The sequence below is a fragment of the Pseudophryne corroboree genome, chromosome 3, assembly GCF_028390025.1.
Source record: "Pseudophryne corroboree isolate aPseCor3 chromosome 3, aPseCor3.hap2, whole genome shotgun sequence".
Lineage (NCBI taxonomy): Eukaryota > Metazoa > Chordata > Amphibia > Anura > Myobatrachidae > Pseudophryne > Pseudophryne corroboree.
In genome coordinates this window covers 469,675,029-469,690,935 of record NC_086446.1, presented here as the reverse complement: position 1 = coordinate 469,690,935, position 15,907 = coordinate 469,675,029, and the positions used below count along the sequence as shown (strand labels likewise).

The 15,907-nt window shown below is 44.5% G+C and overlaps 1 protein-coding gene across 1 annotated transcript in view; it reads left to right on the top strand.

Annotated features, from left to right (window-relative positions):
* Window positions 1–15,907, top strand: part of GLP2R (glucagon like peptide 2 receptor) — a 310,415-nt gene that overhangs the window by 134,803 nt on the left and 159,705 nt on the right. The window contains exon 4 of the mRNA XM_063960765.1: window positions 11,727–11,848. Within this exon, the coding sequence (XP_063816835.1) occupies window positions 11,727–11,848 (122 nt within the window). The remainder of the gene's footprint in view (window positions 1–11,726; window positions 11,849–15,907) is intronic.

The following is a 15,907-nucleotide window of genomic DNA, read 5'->3' as shown; positions in this document are numbered from 1 at the left end:
CCGTCCATCCATAATTGTATTATAATATATACCACCTAACCGTGGTTTTTTTTTCATTCTTTATACCGTCGTCATACTAGTTGTTACGAGTATACTACTACCTCTGTGTCGGCACTCGGCAGGCAGTCCGTCCATCCATAATTGTATTATAATATATACCACCTAACCGTGGTTTTTTTTTCATTCTTTATACCGTCGTCATACTAGTTGTTACGAGTATACTACTATCTCTTTATCAACCAGTGTACAGTGCGGTAGTTCACGGCTGTGGCTACCTCTGTGTCGGCACTCGGCAGGCAGTCCGTCCAACCATAATTGTATTATAATATATACCACCTAACCGTGGTTTTTTTTTCATTCTTTATACCGTCGTCATACTAGTTGTTACGAGTATACTACTATCTCTTTATCAACCAGTGTACAGTGCGGTAGTTCACGGCTGTGGCTACCTCTGTGTCGGCACTCGGCAGGCAGTCCGTCCATCCATAATTGTATTATATACCACCTAACCGTGGTTTTTTTATACCACCTAACCGTGGCAGTCCGTCCATAATTGTATACTAGTACTATCCAATCCATCCATCTCCATTGTTTACCTGAGGTGCCTTTTAGTTCTGCCTATAAAATATGGAGAACAAAAAAGTTGAGGTTCCAAAATTAGGGAAAGATCAAGATCCACTTCCACCTCGTGCTGAAGCTGCTGCCACTAGTCATGGCCGAGACGATGAAATGCCAGCAACGTCGTCTGCCAAGGCCGATGCCCAATGTCATAGTACAGAGCATGTAAAATCCAAAACACCAAATATCAGTAAAAAAAGGACCCCAAAATCTAAAATAAAATTGTCGGAGGAGAAGCGTAAACTTGCCAATATGCCATTTACCACACGGAGTGGCAAGGAACGGCTGAGGCCCTGGCCTATGTTCATGGCTAGTGGTTCAGCTTCACATGAGGATGGAAGCACTCAGCCTCTCGCTAGAAAACTGAAAAGACTCAAGCTGGCAAAAGCACCGCAAAGAACTGTGCGTTCTTTGAAATCCCAAATCCACAAGGAGAGTCCAATTGTGTCGTTTGCGATGCCTGACCTTCCCAACACTGGACGTGAAGAGCATGCGCCTTCCACTATTTGCATACCCCCTGCAAGTGCTGGAAGGAGCACCCGCAGTCCAGTTCCTGATAGTCAGATTGAAGATGTCAGTGTTGAAGTACACCAGGATGAGGAGGATATGGGTGTTGCTGGCGCTGGGGAGGAAATTGACCAGGAGGATTCTGATGGTGAGGTGGTTTGTTTAAGTCAGGCACCCGGGGAGACACCTGTTGTCCGTGGGAGGAATATGGCCGTTGACATGCCAGGTGAAAATACCAAAAAAATCAGCTCTTCGGTGTGGAGGTATTTCACCAGAAATGCGGACAACAGGTGTCAAGCCGTGTGTTCCCTTTGTCAAGCTGTAATAAGTAGGGGTAAGGACGTTAACCACCTCGGAACATCCTCCCTTATACGTCACCTGCAGCGCATTCATAATAAGTCAGTGACAAGTTCAAAAACTTTGGGTGACAGCGGAAGCAGTCCACTGACCAGTAAATCCCTTCCTCTTGTAACCAAGCTCACGCAAACCACCCCACCAACTCCCTCAGTGTCAATTTCCTCCTTCCCCAGGAATGCCAATAGTCCTGCAGGCCATGTCACTGGCAAGTCTGACGAGTCCTCTCCTGCCTGGGATTCCTCCGATGCATCCTTGCGTGTAACGCCTACTGCTGCTGGCGCTGCTGTTGTTGCCGCTGGGAGTCGATGGTCATCCCAGAGGGGAAGTCGTAAGCCCACTTGTACTACTTCCAGTAAGCAATTGACTGTTCAACAGTCCTTTGCGAGGAAGATGAAATATCACAGCAGTCATCCTACTGCAAAGCGGATAACTGAGTCCTTGACAACTATGTTGGTGTTAGACGTGCGTCCGGTATCCGCCGTTAGTTCACAGGGAACTAGACAATTTATTGAGGCAGTGTGCCCCCGTTACCAAATACCATCTAGGTTCCACTTCTCTAGGCAGGCGATACCGAGAATGTACACGGACGTCAGAAAAAGACTCACCAGTGTCCTAAAAAATGCAGTTGTACCCAATGTCCACTTAACCACGGACATGTGGACAAGTGGAGCAGGGCAGGGTCAGGACTATATGACTGTGACAGCCCACTGGGTAGATGTATGGACTCCCGCCGCAAGAACAGCAGCGGCGGCACCAGTAGCAGCATCTCGCAAACGCCAACTCTTTCCTAGGCAGGCTACGCTTTGTATCACCGCTTTCCAGAATACGCACACAGCTGAAAACCTCTTACGGCAACTGAGGAAGATCATCGCGGAATGGCTTACCCCAATTGGACTCTCCTGTGGATTTGTGGCATCGGACAACGCCAGCAATATTGTGTGTGCATTAAATATGGGCAAATTCCAGCACGTCCCATGTTTTGCACATACCTTGAATTTGGTGGCGCAGAATTTTTTAAAAAACGACAGGGGCGTGCAAGAGATGCTGTCGGTGGCCAGAAAAATTGCGGGACACTTTCGGCGTACAGGCACCACGTACAGAAGACTGGAGCACCACCAAAAACTACTGAACCTGCCCTGCCATCATCTGAAGCAAGAAGTGGTAACGAGGTGGAATTCAACCCTCTATATGCTTCAGAGGTTGGAGGAGCAGCAAAAGGCCATTCAAGCCTATACAATTGAGCACGATATAGGAGATGGAATGCACCTGTCTCAAGTGCAGTGGAGAATGATTTCAACGTTGTGCAAGGTTCTGATGCCCTTTGAACTTGCCACACGTGAAGTCAGTTCAGACACTGCCAGCCTGAGTCAGGTCATTCCCCTCATCAGGCTTTTGCAGAAGAAGCTGGAGGCATTGAAGAAGGAGCTAACACGGAGCGATTCCGCTAGGCATGTGGGACTTGTGGATGCAGCCCTTAATTCGCTTAACAAGGATTCACGGGTGGTCAATCTGTTGAAATCAGAGCACTACATTTTGGCCACCGTGCTCGATCCTAGATTTAAAGCCTACCTTGGATCTCTCTTTCCGGCAGACACAGGTCTGCTGGGGTTGAAAGACCTGCTGGTGACAAAATTGTCAAGTCAAGCGGAACGCGACCTGTCAACATCTCCTCCTTCACATTCTCCCGCAACTGGGGGTGCGAGGAAAAGGCTCAGAATTCCGAGCCCACCCGCTGGCGGTGATGCAGGGCAGTCTGGAGCGACTGCTGATGCTGACATCTGGTCCGGACTGAAGGACCTGACAACGATTACGGACATGTCGTCTACTGTCACTGCATATGATTCTCTCAACATTGATAGAATGGTGGAGGATTATATGAGTGACCGCATCCAAGTAGGCACGTCACACAGTCCGTACTTATACTGGCAGGAAAAAGAGGCAATTTGGAGGCCCTTGCACAAACTGGCTTTATTCTACCTAAGTTGCCCTCCCACAAGTGTGTACTCCGAAAGAGTGTTTAGTGCCGCCGCTCACCTTGTCAGCAATCGGCGTACGAGGTTACATCCAGAAAATGTGGAGAAGATGATGTTCATTAAAATGAATTATAATCAATTCCTCCGCGGAGACATTGACCAGCAGCAATTGCCTCCACAAAGTACACAGGGAGCTGAGATGGTGGATTCCAGTGGGGACGAATTGATAATCTGTGAGGAGGGGGATGTACACGGTGATATATCGGAGGGTGAAGATGAGGTGGACATCTTGCCTCTGTAGAGCCAGTTTGTGCAAGGAGAGATTAATTGCTTCTTTTTTGGGGGGGGTCCAAACCAACCCGTCATATCAGTCACAGTCGTGTGGCAGACCCTGTCACTGAAATGATGGGTTGGTTAAAGTGTGCATGTCCTGTTTTGTTTATACAACATAAGGGTGGGTGGGAGGGCCCAAGGATAATTCCATCTTGCACCTCTTTTTTCTTTTCTTTTTCTTTGCATCATGTGCTGATTGGGGAGGGTTTTTTGGAAGGGACATCCTGCGTGACACTGCAGTGCCACTCCTAGATGGGCCCGGTGTTTGTGTCGGCCACTAGGGTCGCTAATCTTACTCACACAGCTACCTCATTGCGCCTCTTTTTTTCTTTGCGTCATGTGCTGTTTGGGGAGGGTTTTTTGGAAGGGACATCCTGCGTGACACTGCAGTGCCACTCCTAGATGTGCCCGGTGTTTGTGTCGGCCACTAGGGTCGCTAATCTTACTCACACAGCTACCTCATTGCGCCTCTTTTTTTCTTTGCGTCATGTGCTGTTTGGGGAGGGTTTTTTGGAAGGGACATCCTGCGTGACACTGCAGTGCCACTCCTAGATGTGCCCGGTGTTTGTGTCGGCCACTAGGGTCGCTAATCTTACTCACACAGTCAGCTACCTCATTGCGCCTCTTTTTTTCTTTGCGTCATGTGCTGTTTGGGGAGGGTTTTTTGGAAGGGCCATCCTGCGTGACACTGCAGTGCCACTCCTAGATGGGCCCGGTGTTTGTGTCGGCCACTAGGGTCGCTAATCTTACTCACACAGCTACCTCATTGCGCCTCTTTTTTTCTTTGCGTCATGTGCTGTTTGGGGAGGGTTTTTTGGAAGGGACATCCTGCGTGACACTGCAGTGCCACTTCTAGATGGGCCCGGTGTTTGTGTCGGCCACTAGGGTCGCTTATCTTACTCACACAGCGACCTCGGTGCAAATTTTAGGACTAAAAATATTATTGTGAGGTGTGAGGTATTCAGAATAGACTGAAAATGAGTGTAAATTATGGTTTTTGAGGTTAATAATACTTTGGGATCAAAATGACCCCCAAATTCTATGATTTAAGCTGTTTTTTAGTGTTTTTGGAAAAAAAACACCCGAATCCAAAACACACCCGAATCCGACAAAAATAATTCGGTGAGGTTTTGCCAAAACGCGTTCGAACCCAAAACACGGCCGCGGAACCGAACCCAAAACCAAAACACAAAACCCGAAAAATTTCAGGCGCTCATCTCTACTATTTATATGTTTTGTGTATATAATTCTGTATTTTGACTAGAGATGTGTGGCGGGCACTTTTCATGTTTTGTGTTTTGGTTTTGGATCTGGATCCTCGCTCATGTTGTGGATCTGGATTGGTTTTGAGAAAACCACCCTTTCAGTTTTGGATCTGGATGATTCTGGAAAAAAGCACAAAAACAGCTAAAATCACAGAATTTGGGGGTAATTTTAATCCTACGGTATTAGTAACCTCAATAACATTAATTTCCACTAATTTCCAGTCTATTCTGAACACCTCACAATATTGTTTTTAGGTCAAAAGGTTGCACCAAGGTCGCTAGATGACTAAGCTAAGCGACACAAGTGTGAGCCACAAACACCTGGCCCATCTAGGAGTGGCACTGCAGTGGCAGACAGGATGGCACTTAAAAAAAACTAGTCCCCAACAGCACAGGATGCAAAGAAGAAAAAGAGGTGCACCGAGGTCGCTGGATGGCTAAGCTAAGTGACACAAGTGTGTGGCACAAACACCTGGCCCATCTAGAAGCGGCGCGCAGTGGCTCAATGTCGAAAGTGGCCCGCAATTTTTAGGGCCACCGACAGCATCTCCTGCATGCCCCTGTCATTTCTAAAAGAGTTCTGCACCACCAAATTAATTTTATGTGCAAAACATGGGACATGCTGGAATTTTCCCAGATATAATACATGCACAATATTGGTGGCACAGGAGAGTGTACCCCTAAACCACACACACACGGCAAAGCCTGTAAAATAATTTGGATAATAATAACCCTTTTATTTGGATGGAGTTATATAACAATACGCGGCACAGAAGAGCGTACCCCTAAATCACACAAGGCAAAGCCTGTAAAAATAATTTGGATAATAATAACCCTTTTATTTGCATGGAGTTATATAACAATATGCGGCACAGAAGAGCGTACCCCTAAACCACACACACATGGCAAAGCCTGTAAAAATAATTTGGATAATAATAACCCTTTTATTTGGATGGAGTTATATAACCATATGCGGCACAGAAGAGCGTATATCCCTAAACCACACAGGGCAAACCCTGTAAAAATTATTTAGATTAAATATTAATAACCCCTTTATTTGGAGTAAATAATATACAGCACAGGACAGCACCACTGGACTTACACGGCAGTACCCCTGAACTTATATGGCTGCACCACTGGACTGGACTTATACGGCGGTACCCCTGAACTTATATGGCTGCACCACTGGACTGGACTTATACGGCAGTACCCCTGAACTTATACGCCTGTACCACTGGACTTATATGGCAGTATCACTGGACTTATACAGCAGTACCCCTGGATTTATACGGCAGTACCCCTGAACTTATATGGCAGTACCACTGGACTGGACTTATACGGCAGTACCCCTGGACTTGACTTATATGGCAGTACCACTGGACTGGACTTATACGGCAGTACCCCTGGATTTATACGACAGCAGCACTGGACTTATGGCAGAACAGGACACCACCACTGCACTGGACTTATACAGCAGCAGCAATAGACTTATGGTAGCACAGAACACCACCACTGGATTTATGGCAGCACAGGACACCACCACTGGACTGATGCAGCACAACACAGCACCACTAAACTGTACTTATACAGCAGCAGCACTGGACTTATGGCAGAATAGGACACTGCCACTGGACTTATGGCAGCACAGAACACCGCCACTGGACTTATGGCAGCACAGGACACCACCACTGGACTGATGCAGCACAACACAGCACCACTGCACTGGATTTATACAGCAGCAGCACTAGACTTATGGCAGCACAGGACACCACCACTGGACTGATGCAGCACAACACAGCACCACTGCACTGGACTTGTACAGCAGCACTGGACTTATGGCAGCACAGGGCACACCACTGTGACTTGACTGATGCAGCACAAAACACCACCACTGGACTGATGCAGCACAAGACAGCACTAGAATAACACATAAGAACAGGGCGCCACACCACTTTCCCGCACAGACAGACACTGAAACACGTCCTCTCGCTACACTCTCCAGGACTGGAGTGAAAATGGTGGCGATGTGCAGCTCCTTATATGGAATCCAAAACCCACGAGAATCCGACAGCGGGATGATGATGTTTTACCTCATTCTGGTTTCCGAGTCTGGCGGGAAGTCCCGACCTGTCACGCTCGGTGTAAGTTGGGGTTCCGACAACCGAGTTTTGGCTGAAGGGACAGCTACCTGTGAGGAGAGTAAACGAGGTGGCTGAATGTAATTCCTCCTCATGGGGTGGAAGCCAAACTAAGTGTTAACGTTGGCCGGAGGCGTAAAGAAAAGGAGGACTCCGTAGGAAGGTAACTGTAGTTTTAATGAATAATCAGGCTGTACACGAATATTGGAGAAATAGAAGAAACTGGAAGAATTAGAGTCTATGGTTAAATGACTTGAAGAGTGAAGCTGAAGAACTCCGGTAAAGAACTGAAGACTGTGTTTTATGATTAAAAGACGAGGCTGAAGAACTTGGACTTTGAAGAAATGAAGACTGTGGTTTGTAATTGTGACAGAATCTACTGTCCAAGGTCCATTCTGACAATGTTGTAGTACAGAATTGAACAATCACCTTTTAAACAGGGCCAGGTGTGATGTTTTATGCTGGACCAGTCACTAGACACTAATAGTAGGAAGCTGGGAGCAGTTGGAGCCCTCTGAGTTCACAAATGACTATAAAAGGATAAAACAGGGAGTGACTGGCTATTTTCCCCCATCACCAAGTTATTAATTGCATCAAGACCCCATTGTTCTCCCCTAGGACTGAGTCAGACACTGGGGATGAGAACAGCAGGGGGGATCTCTGCATGACTCATCTCTTGTACAGACCCTTATTGATCTCAACCAATCAGGGAGAACTTTTCCCTAAAAACCACCCTTTGCAGGAGGGATTTTGGTGGGGGAAAATTGGAACCTTTTTTAAAAAGGGAATGTAAGAGATCTCCAGGGTGTGTGTGGTTTTGCTTCTAAAAGCTACTAGTCTTGGAGTCTCAGCTCCTGCTAGTGTGCTGAGGATTTGGCCTGGGAGCATTGTGGCTACTGGATTACCAACTTTTCTCCAGATTTGCAGACTTGTTGGCTCTGCTGGATGAACACTGCTTCAAACTCCTGTGATCCTGCACAATTATACTACATCCGGACAAGAGTATGTGGGAAAGTGCTGGGAAGGCTGACGGTAAACTGGTGTTTATTGGGCCCTGTTGTTCTGGGGTTAATTTCAAATGTGCTTATCTTATAGTTGATTTAGAGAGCTTGTCCTAAGTAAATCCCTAATAAATATATTGTTATATCTTTATCTGTCTCCTGTCTGCGTGACCTGACCCAGAAGTCCTGGAGTACACTCTGAGTTTATGCTCTAATACTCCTGGTCTTCACAGTGATTGAAAGACAAGGCTGAAGAACTTGGAATTTGAAGAATTGAAGACTACTGTGGGAACCGCCGTTAGCACCTGGAGCTCCTCTACGACCTGGGACCCCGTGAGCACTTCCACGAGTGGCATCGGACTTAGACAGCAGGACTGCAGCAGCGTATAGGTAACCGATAGATGAGTGCAACCAGGACCAGGGAACCAGAAGTAACCTGGGAGCACAGAGCTGGAGAACCTTTCGCAAGGAGGTAACTTGAAGCACTGGCACTCTCCCTCTGAGCCAGCCCCCTTTTGTAAGGGGAGAACATGCAGGATTGGCTGGAAACAGATTGGGAACTTCATTGGTAATACTCTGGTCTCCAACATGGCTGCCCCCAGCACAGGAGACATACTTAGCTGTTAGCACACAGCTTTAGCCAGCTTCTGTCTCTGACACACTATACTGTGTCACCACTAGAGAACCTTACCGCAGCGATCCCCGCCGCAGCGCCCGGCTCTCCAGACCCTCGACCCCCGGCCCTTGGCAGCCGCACATCCATCCAGGAGGACCCGCCGCCAGCAGCTCCCTGCCGCCGCCGCCGCGCCAACCAGCGGGACGGTAACCCGCGGGAGCACCCGCCAGAGGTAAGGCTCTGGAGCGTGACAGAGCCAGACTCGGATCCGGGCTCGGGACGTGAAGTTCAGGGGGGTTCGGTTCTCAGAGAACCGAACCCGCTTATCTCTAATTTGACTGTGACATCTTCAGGCTGACGCTCAAAACATAATTCTGGTCAAACAATCTTGTAGTTTATTTTCTCAGGGCAGCAAACAATTCTCCCTTATAGATCTTTAGTTCTAATCTAATATAGTTCACCTCTCTATTAGATGGGAAAGCTTATCCGGTATTGACCACCTCAACCACAGGAACCAGAACCTTTTCAAAGAGTGTGTCTGCCTCGGCTTTATTCTGATTGGCTGGTGTTTAACCCATGTCTCCTTCTCCCTGAATCTGACAGCTCCTTCTTCCCCTATATACAATAAGGCCCAGGTGTTCTGTTTGATATTTTTAAATGCAGCCTTTCCAGACAACTGTGGGAAGATTTATATACAATTATTTGCAATATTATTCCACTCCCTAAAAAGTCAACAGGTTTATCTATATTGTAAATGACACTTAGTAGATTGTTCCAAACAGTATTACTATTGCAAACAGGGCTGACTCAAAAGCTTTCAAGATGGAGTGGCCAGATGGGGGTGCAGTGCGGCTGCCACCAAGACCAATAACTGTAACGCTGGAGTGTGAACGGGGTGTGCAGGGTATTCACACACCCTGAACATGCTGTGATTGGAGCCTGCCACAACAGAGGTCAGCCTAATATGTGCAGTCAACAGTGGAAGGCACCAACCCTTAGGTGACAAACTGACACAGCTTGCTTTCCCTTTATTTCATTACACAAGGTAGTACACTGATGTACTGTATCACAAGGATTATGGGGTTTATTCATGTACAAAGTGTAAACTGAATTGTTACTTATCAGTATACATTGCGTCGGTTCGATTCAATATATAACTTAGATAAGTAGCAATTAATGTATACTCCCCTCTCCGTCTGTGCATGCGCCGGGCCCTGTCTCTGCAGCCTGCCGGGAGGTCAGGGGGAGGAGCCAGCTCAGGTGCCAGACAGAGAGCACGGAAGCACTGAGCTTCCCTGCCATATCCGCACCATAGTTCAGGTTGCACCATCCTCAGATGGTAAACCTAAACTCCATGGAGAAGCAAAAACCTGAGCTTTCTGTTCCTTCATGAATCGCACTCACCATACAAAAGAATAGTGATGTGATTCAGGCACGGAGTGGGCATGCTGCTGGAGTAATCAAATAAGTAATAAAGTCGCTGGAGATAAAGTACCAGCCAATCGGCTCCTAACGGCCATGTCACAGGCTGGGTTTGAAAAATTACAGCAAGGAGCCGATTGGCTGGTACTTTATCTCCAGCGACTTTATCTCCACCCATGGCTTAGTAAATAGATCCCTTATTAGTCCATTATACTTTGAAATATATTGATACCAGGATAATATAGGTTGCCTCAGACTTTTATAAAAGTATAAAAGTTATCAATTTCATATTGTCATATAGTGATACAGTTCTGTGGTGACAAACCCTACAGAAGGTGGTGTAAAAATAACAATAATAATTATTATTATTATTATAATAATAATAATTATTATAATAATAATAATAATAATAATAATAATAATTCTATTTAGAAAGCTCAGAGTCTGAGAAATACATAGTACTCAGAATTAGAAAAATTATGCTTTTAATTGAAACACGATATGTTGTGAAGGTCAATTATTTGGGCGAAAGAAATCTTTAGGATATCGGCCTTTCCGTGGATTTGAATTAATTTTCAACTGGTACTAATGTATATAATTCCAAACTCTCCAAAAAACAGAAATACGTACAATAAATAATTATTGCTTCTACTATAAAAGAGTTACATACTCGGACATGATCACCGAGAGCCTCCTACACTCCAAAGAGCGCTGCTATCAATGGGAATGATAGAAATATCACACACACAGACATGTAACCAAATGTACTAGGGTGCGAGTTAAGTTGCGAGAACAAACTCACATCATCTCGCTGCGAGTATGATGTAAGTTTGCTCAGTAACTGGCATTATGTAATAGCCTGCGAGTTGGAGAGCTCGAGGCTATTAAAAAAGCGAGTCCATGCGGATTTATTTGCAGGTCAATTCGCACCAGTAATGTGAGTTTCATTACAAGGTGCGAGTGTGACAGAAGCATGCACAGATCAGCAAGGTCCATGCATGCTTCATTATAAAAAGTATAGTTACAAATCAGAAAAAAAAATCCCCCCACGTTGTGATTTTTAACTCATACACACTGAAGCCTGCATTAATCTCGTTGATCTCTGCATGTTTCTGTCAAACTCACCAGCCAGAAACAGGTCTTAGGCACACAGGGGTCTATTTACTAAGCCTTGGATGGAGATAAAGTACCAGCCAATCGGCTCCTAACTGTCATTTTTCAAACAGCCTGTAACATGGCAGTTAGGAGCTGAATGGCTGGTACTTTACCTCCATCCACTTTATCTCCATCCAAGGCTTAGTAAATAGACCTCACAGTTTGGGAACAGCTCTCATATATGTATTCACTTTTCTTCTGTTCTATTCACACAGATATTAACTTTCTGACCTAGCACTGCTTGCATTTTATTACAAATATAAAAGTCATGGTTGGAAGTTACAAGCAACTCATCAATTTTAATTGTAATATGCATTTTGAGACTGTCTGTTTAATTTTAGGAAGCACTGGGTACACCTACAGATACTGCACTGACAAGGGTATTTGGCAGACGAAAGAGAACTCAACAGATATTTGGCGGGATAGCACGGAATGTACTGTGAATAATCACTTCAAACAAAATGTGAGTCTGATTTATTTCTTTCACTCTTTACTCTTAATCCCCCGGGATTACTTGAATTTGTAGATGTACTGTAGTTCCAGATTTCAACAAAGTACAGTGCAAACTCCTGCAATAAACAAAGTTGAGGTGAGATAATTGTTAGCGGGCTCCTAACCTTTCAGTATACAAATTATATATCTGCAGGGACAGGAAGGCACATTTATAACCATATAATGGCTGGGAGCACAGCACATTCTCACTGCAGTGACAGCAGTGAGATTATAAATATAAAATGAATCAAAAGACACACATACTGTATGACTGTACTGTGTCCATAGAGTTTCTTGATTTTTTATTTAACCTACAGTATTTGCCTTTTATCATCTTGTTTATATGAACACATTTCAGTATATGAGTATATGGGATCACATATTATTTTCCTGAGCATGAGACTTAATTTTAAAAATCTGCCACCCAAACAATTTTTTTCCTGAAATACTGTAGTTCCTTTTTATAATAGTACAGTAGATGACAGAGTGATGGTGGTTTTGTTGTTCTGCTGTAGGAAGATTTAGGTGCTCACATCAAATATCTAAAAGAAAAGAAAAACACACAGAAATATTGCCATCTAGATCTGGTGTAAACTTTGGTATCTCTAACCTCAGGAATTTCCTGATGACATCATTGAAAAAAATTATACGACGAAGTAATGATGGCCTGTAAAGTTTTAGAAAATATTTGGAATGTGTAATATGAGATCATCATTGACACAATTCATTCTGAAAAACATTACAGCGCTACCTTATTTAAAGCCCTCTCCCCTCAAATAGTTTACCCATGGGGGCTCAAATCGCATCATGGAGTCCTGTACTATGAGCCTATGGAATATTCTAGATGAGCAGGAAGGGACCCTTTGGTGCTGATGCAGATGCAGCTATGGCTGAGTCTTTTGCCACAGTTGGATCTGTGTTTTTATGTTACTGCCCCTACAATGCTCTTCCCTGGTTTACGTCCGTGCGTCCCAATGTGCAAGGACTGAGACGCCCACTGTTAGCTTCCACAGATGCTGAAATAGAACTTGGTGCGTCTTTAGACCCGCCATCCGCACACCATGAAGATTTGCACAAGCGATATGGAGGGTACAGCTTCTCTGTCATAAGTGTAGTAGCCTATGTGGGTGGCTAAGTAACTTTGGATGCCACCGATTTTGGCAACACGCCCATAAGACACAACATGCCTATGCGTCTTTTTAGCCACCCCGTGTCACCTCCCAGACACCATCCAGGGACAGCCCTTACATTTCTGATACCATGCTCCTAAATTTGATCTGAGACGCTGTACAAATAAAATTGTGAAGAATGTGTGGTGCAACTCAGACGCAGAAGTAATAACATGGGCCGTTGCGTTAATATCGGCATAGCATGTGACTCTAAATCGGGCCCATTATATGCTGGATCTCATCTGAACCATTATTGTACAAATAACTGAAGTATCATACACAGTGACGCTATTTATTAAGCGGGAAAGGTGCTGAAACAGCAAGAGTAATGGGAACAATACCCTGAGTTGTTCATTTAGTAGAAGAGAGGAGCTTTGATAAAACGTTATTGAAGAGTGACTGATGGGGTAAAACTGGTGCTTAGTTAGAAAATAAACATACAACACATTAAAAATTTGGGACTGCACACAAGAGCATGGGCATTGTGTTGTTTGCTTTCCAAAAGGGAGACATATTGACATACTGAGGTAGAACAACAAAGGTCATTTATAAAGGGGTGAGAAAATATGCATCTTCTGATGAGAAGAGCTGTCAGGATTCATGTGTTCCGTGTGGGAGCATTCCTAGTAATGTGATAATCTTCTGATGAGAAGAGCTGTCAGGATTCATGTGTTCCATGTGGGAGCATTCCTAGTAATGTGATCAAAACATTCCAGGGACCATTATGACTTGCACAATAAATAACTGTCCTAATGGCTCCTCATGCTTATGATTTATCTAAGTCATTAGACTTGTCCATTATATTAGTGAAAACTAGGTGGTCCCAAAGTTGTAGAATGTCGAACACTGAAGTAACATAAGGGCTAGCTTTTGAAGGGTGGATACGATTCACCACATGCTTGCCACTATGGGACACTAGCCACAGGTAGACAGGCTGTCAGAAAGCAAGTGGAGAGATTTTAAGCTTGCTATTGGTACATGGCATTCCATCCAAGTTAGGCAGGCATAGGTGGCTGGTTACCACTTGTAAACTGAATAATCCAGAACCCCCAGAAGGGCTCTGGCAAAACAACTTCAGTGTGCAATCCCAAAAGTGGAAGGAGCAGCTCAGTTAAGTGCAATGTCCCTGATGTCAATAGCTCTGCCTCACCAGTGGGAGCAGGGGTGATCCATGAAGGGTCATGCACAGGTTGGAACTGATTTATTTCAGATGAACCCAGAAACCAGCACATTTTTTATGGAGGCAGTTTAGAATAAAACCATAGTAGATTGTAAGGTTATTAGGTATTTTTATGAATAAATAAACTTGGCGCTTGCATAGTTTGCTGTGTGTAACTGGCCCTTTATGTTTTTCGATATTTATTTTTGCACCTGACATGCCAATTCAGAGAAAAATGGCAAATAAACTCTGTTCTAGATTCCATAAAGACTGCATTGAGGAAAAATACGGCACCTGATGTGTTTATTCCACACCTTTATATTGATTTTAAACTTCTTAACTATACATCTGTCATACATATTTCCTGCTGTTTACATTAAAACAGATAAATTCTAGCTATGGAATGTTCCATAATAACACAGTTATGGAAACTCAATTATGAATTTCAGGATTTGAACAGTTCTATCATGTGTTTCTGAATATATAATAAATAGAGAGATCTTGTTGTACAGAAACATAATAGGTTCTCTGCAACATGAGTAAAATATTTTCATTGTCCCTGATTGTCCGTTACACTACTGTATATGATATATTCAGAACGACCTCTTTTGGGTTGCCAGAAGAATGCCAAACTGATTGACACCTGATTTCTCAAAACAATGGAACACTGACACTAGGGGTCCCAAAACCATAGAACACAAATGCATGGGGTCCCAGAAAACGGGCACAATGACATCAAGAGCACAAGTCAATCACATAATAACATGTGGTCTCAGAACAAAGCCACACTAAAGCCTGTACACACGGGGAGAGATGTGTGCTGAGCGATCTATCAGTGACCGCTCAGCACACATCTCTCCCCCCCGCTCAGCACAGCACGATGTGTGCTGAGCGAGGGGGCGGATGGGGGGACCGCTCATTTCACCCAGTGGTGAAATGAGCGAACTGCTAGATTGTGCCTGCCTGCATGCAAGACAATGTAGCGCATCGCTGTAAGGGGTACACACAGAGAGAGCCGTGCTTAAGTTCTAAGCAATCTAGTCAGATTGCTTAAAATTTAAGCACTGATCTCTCCTTCTATACCCCCCTTAACACTTTGAGTCCCACAGCAATAGTACACTAACATGATGCACAAAGACCATGGCAAACCAACACTTACAGGTCCTATAATGGAGGCACACCAATACTTGAAGTCCTGGAAAATTGGCAGGCTAAAACCTGTGCCCACAGAACAATAGCATATAGACACTTGTGCACCAGGTACAATGGCAAACTGACATTAATAGTACCAGTACAATAGCAGATTGATACTTGGGTTCCAGAACAATGGCACACTAACATGTAGGGTTCCACAACAATGGAACACTGACACTTGAGTCCGATAATAATCACACATGAATTCTTAGGGTCAGTGAATAATGATGCACTGATACATGGGCCTTGGAACAATGGTACACTGACATCTGGGGACAAAGTACAATGAACCACTGATACTTGGAATACCAAGACATTTTTACACTGACTTTTAAGGTCCAGAACATTGGCACACATTGTTCTTATGGTTCTAGAATAATAATTGGTTACAAAACAATAGTACATCAATGTATGGAAAGTTCAGAAAATGTGCGAGTTTAGTGCTAAACTTGCACCTTTTCAGAACGCGCACCCTATTACATTTAGCCTATGGAGTTCCCAAAAAAAT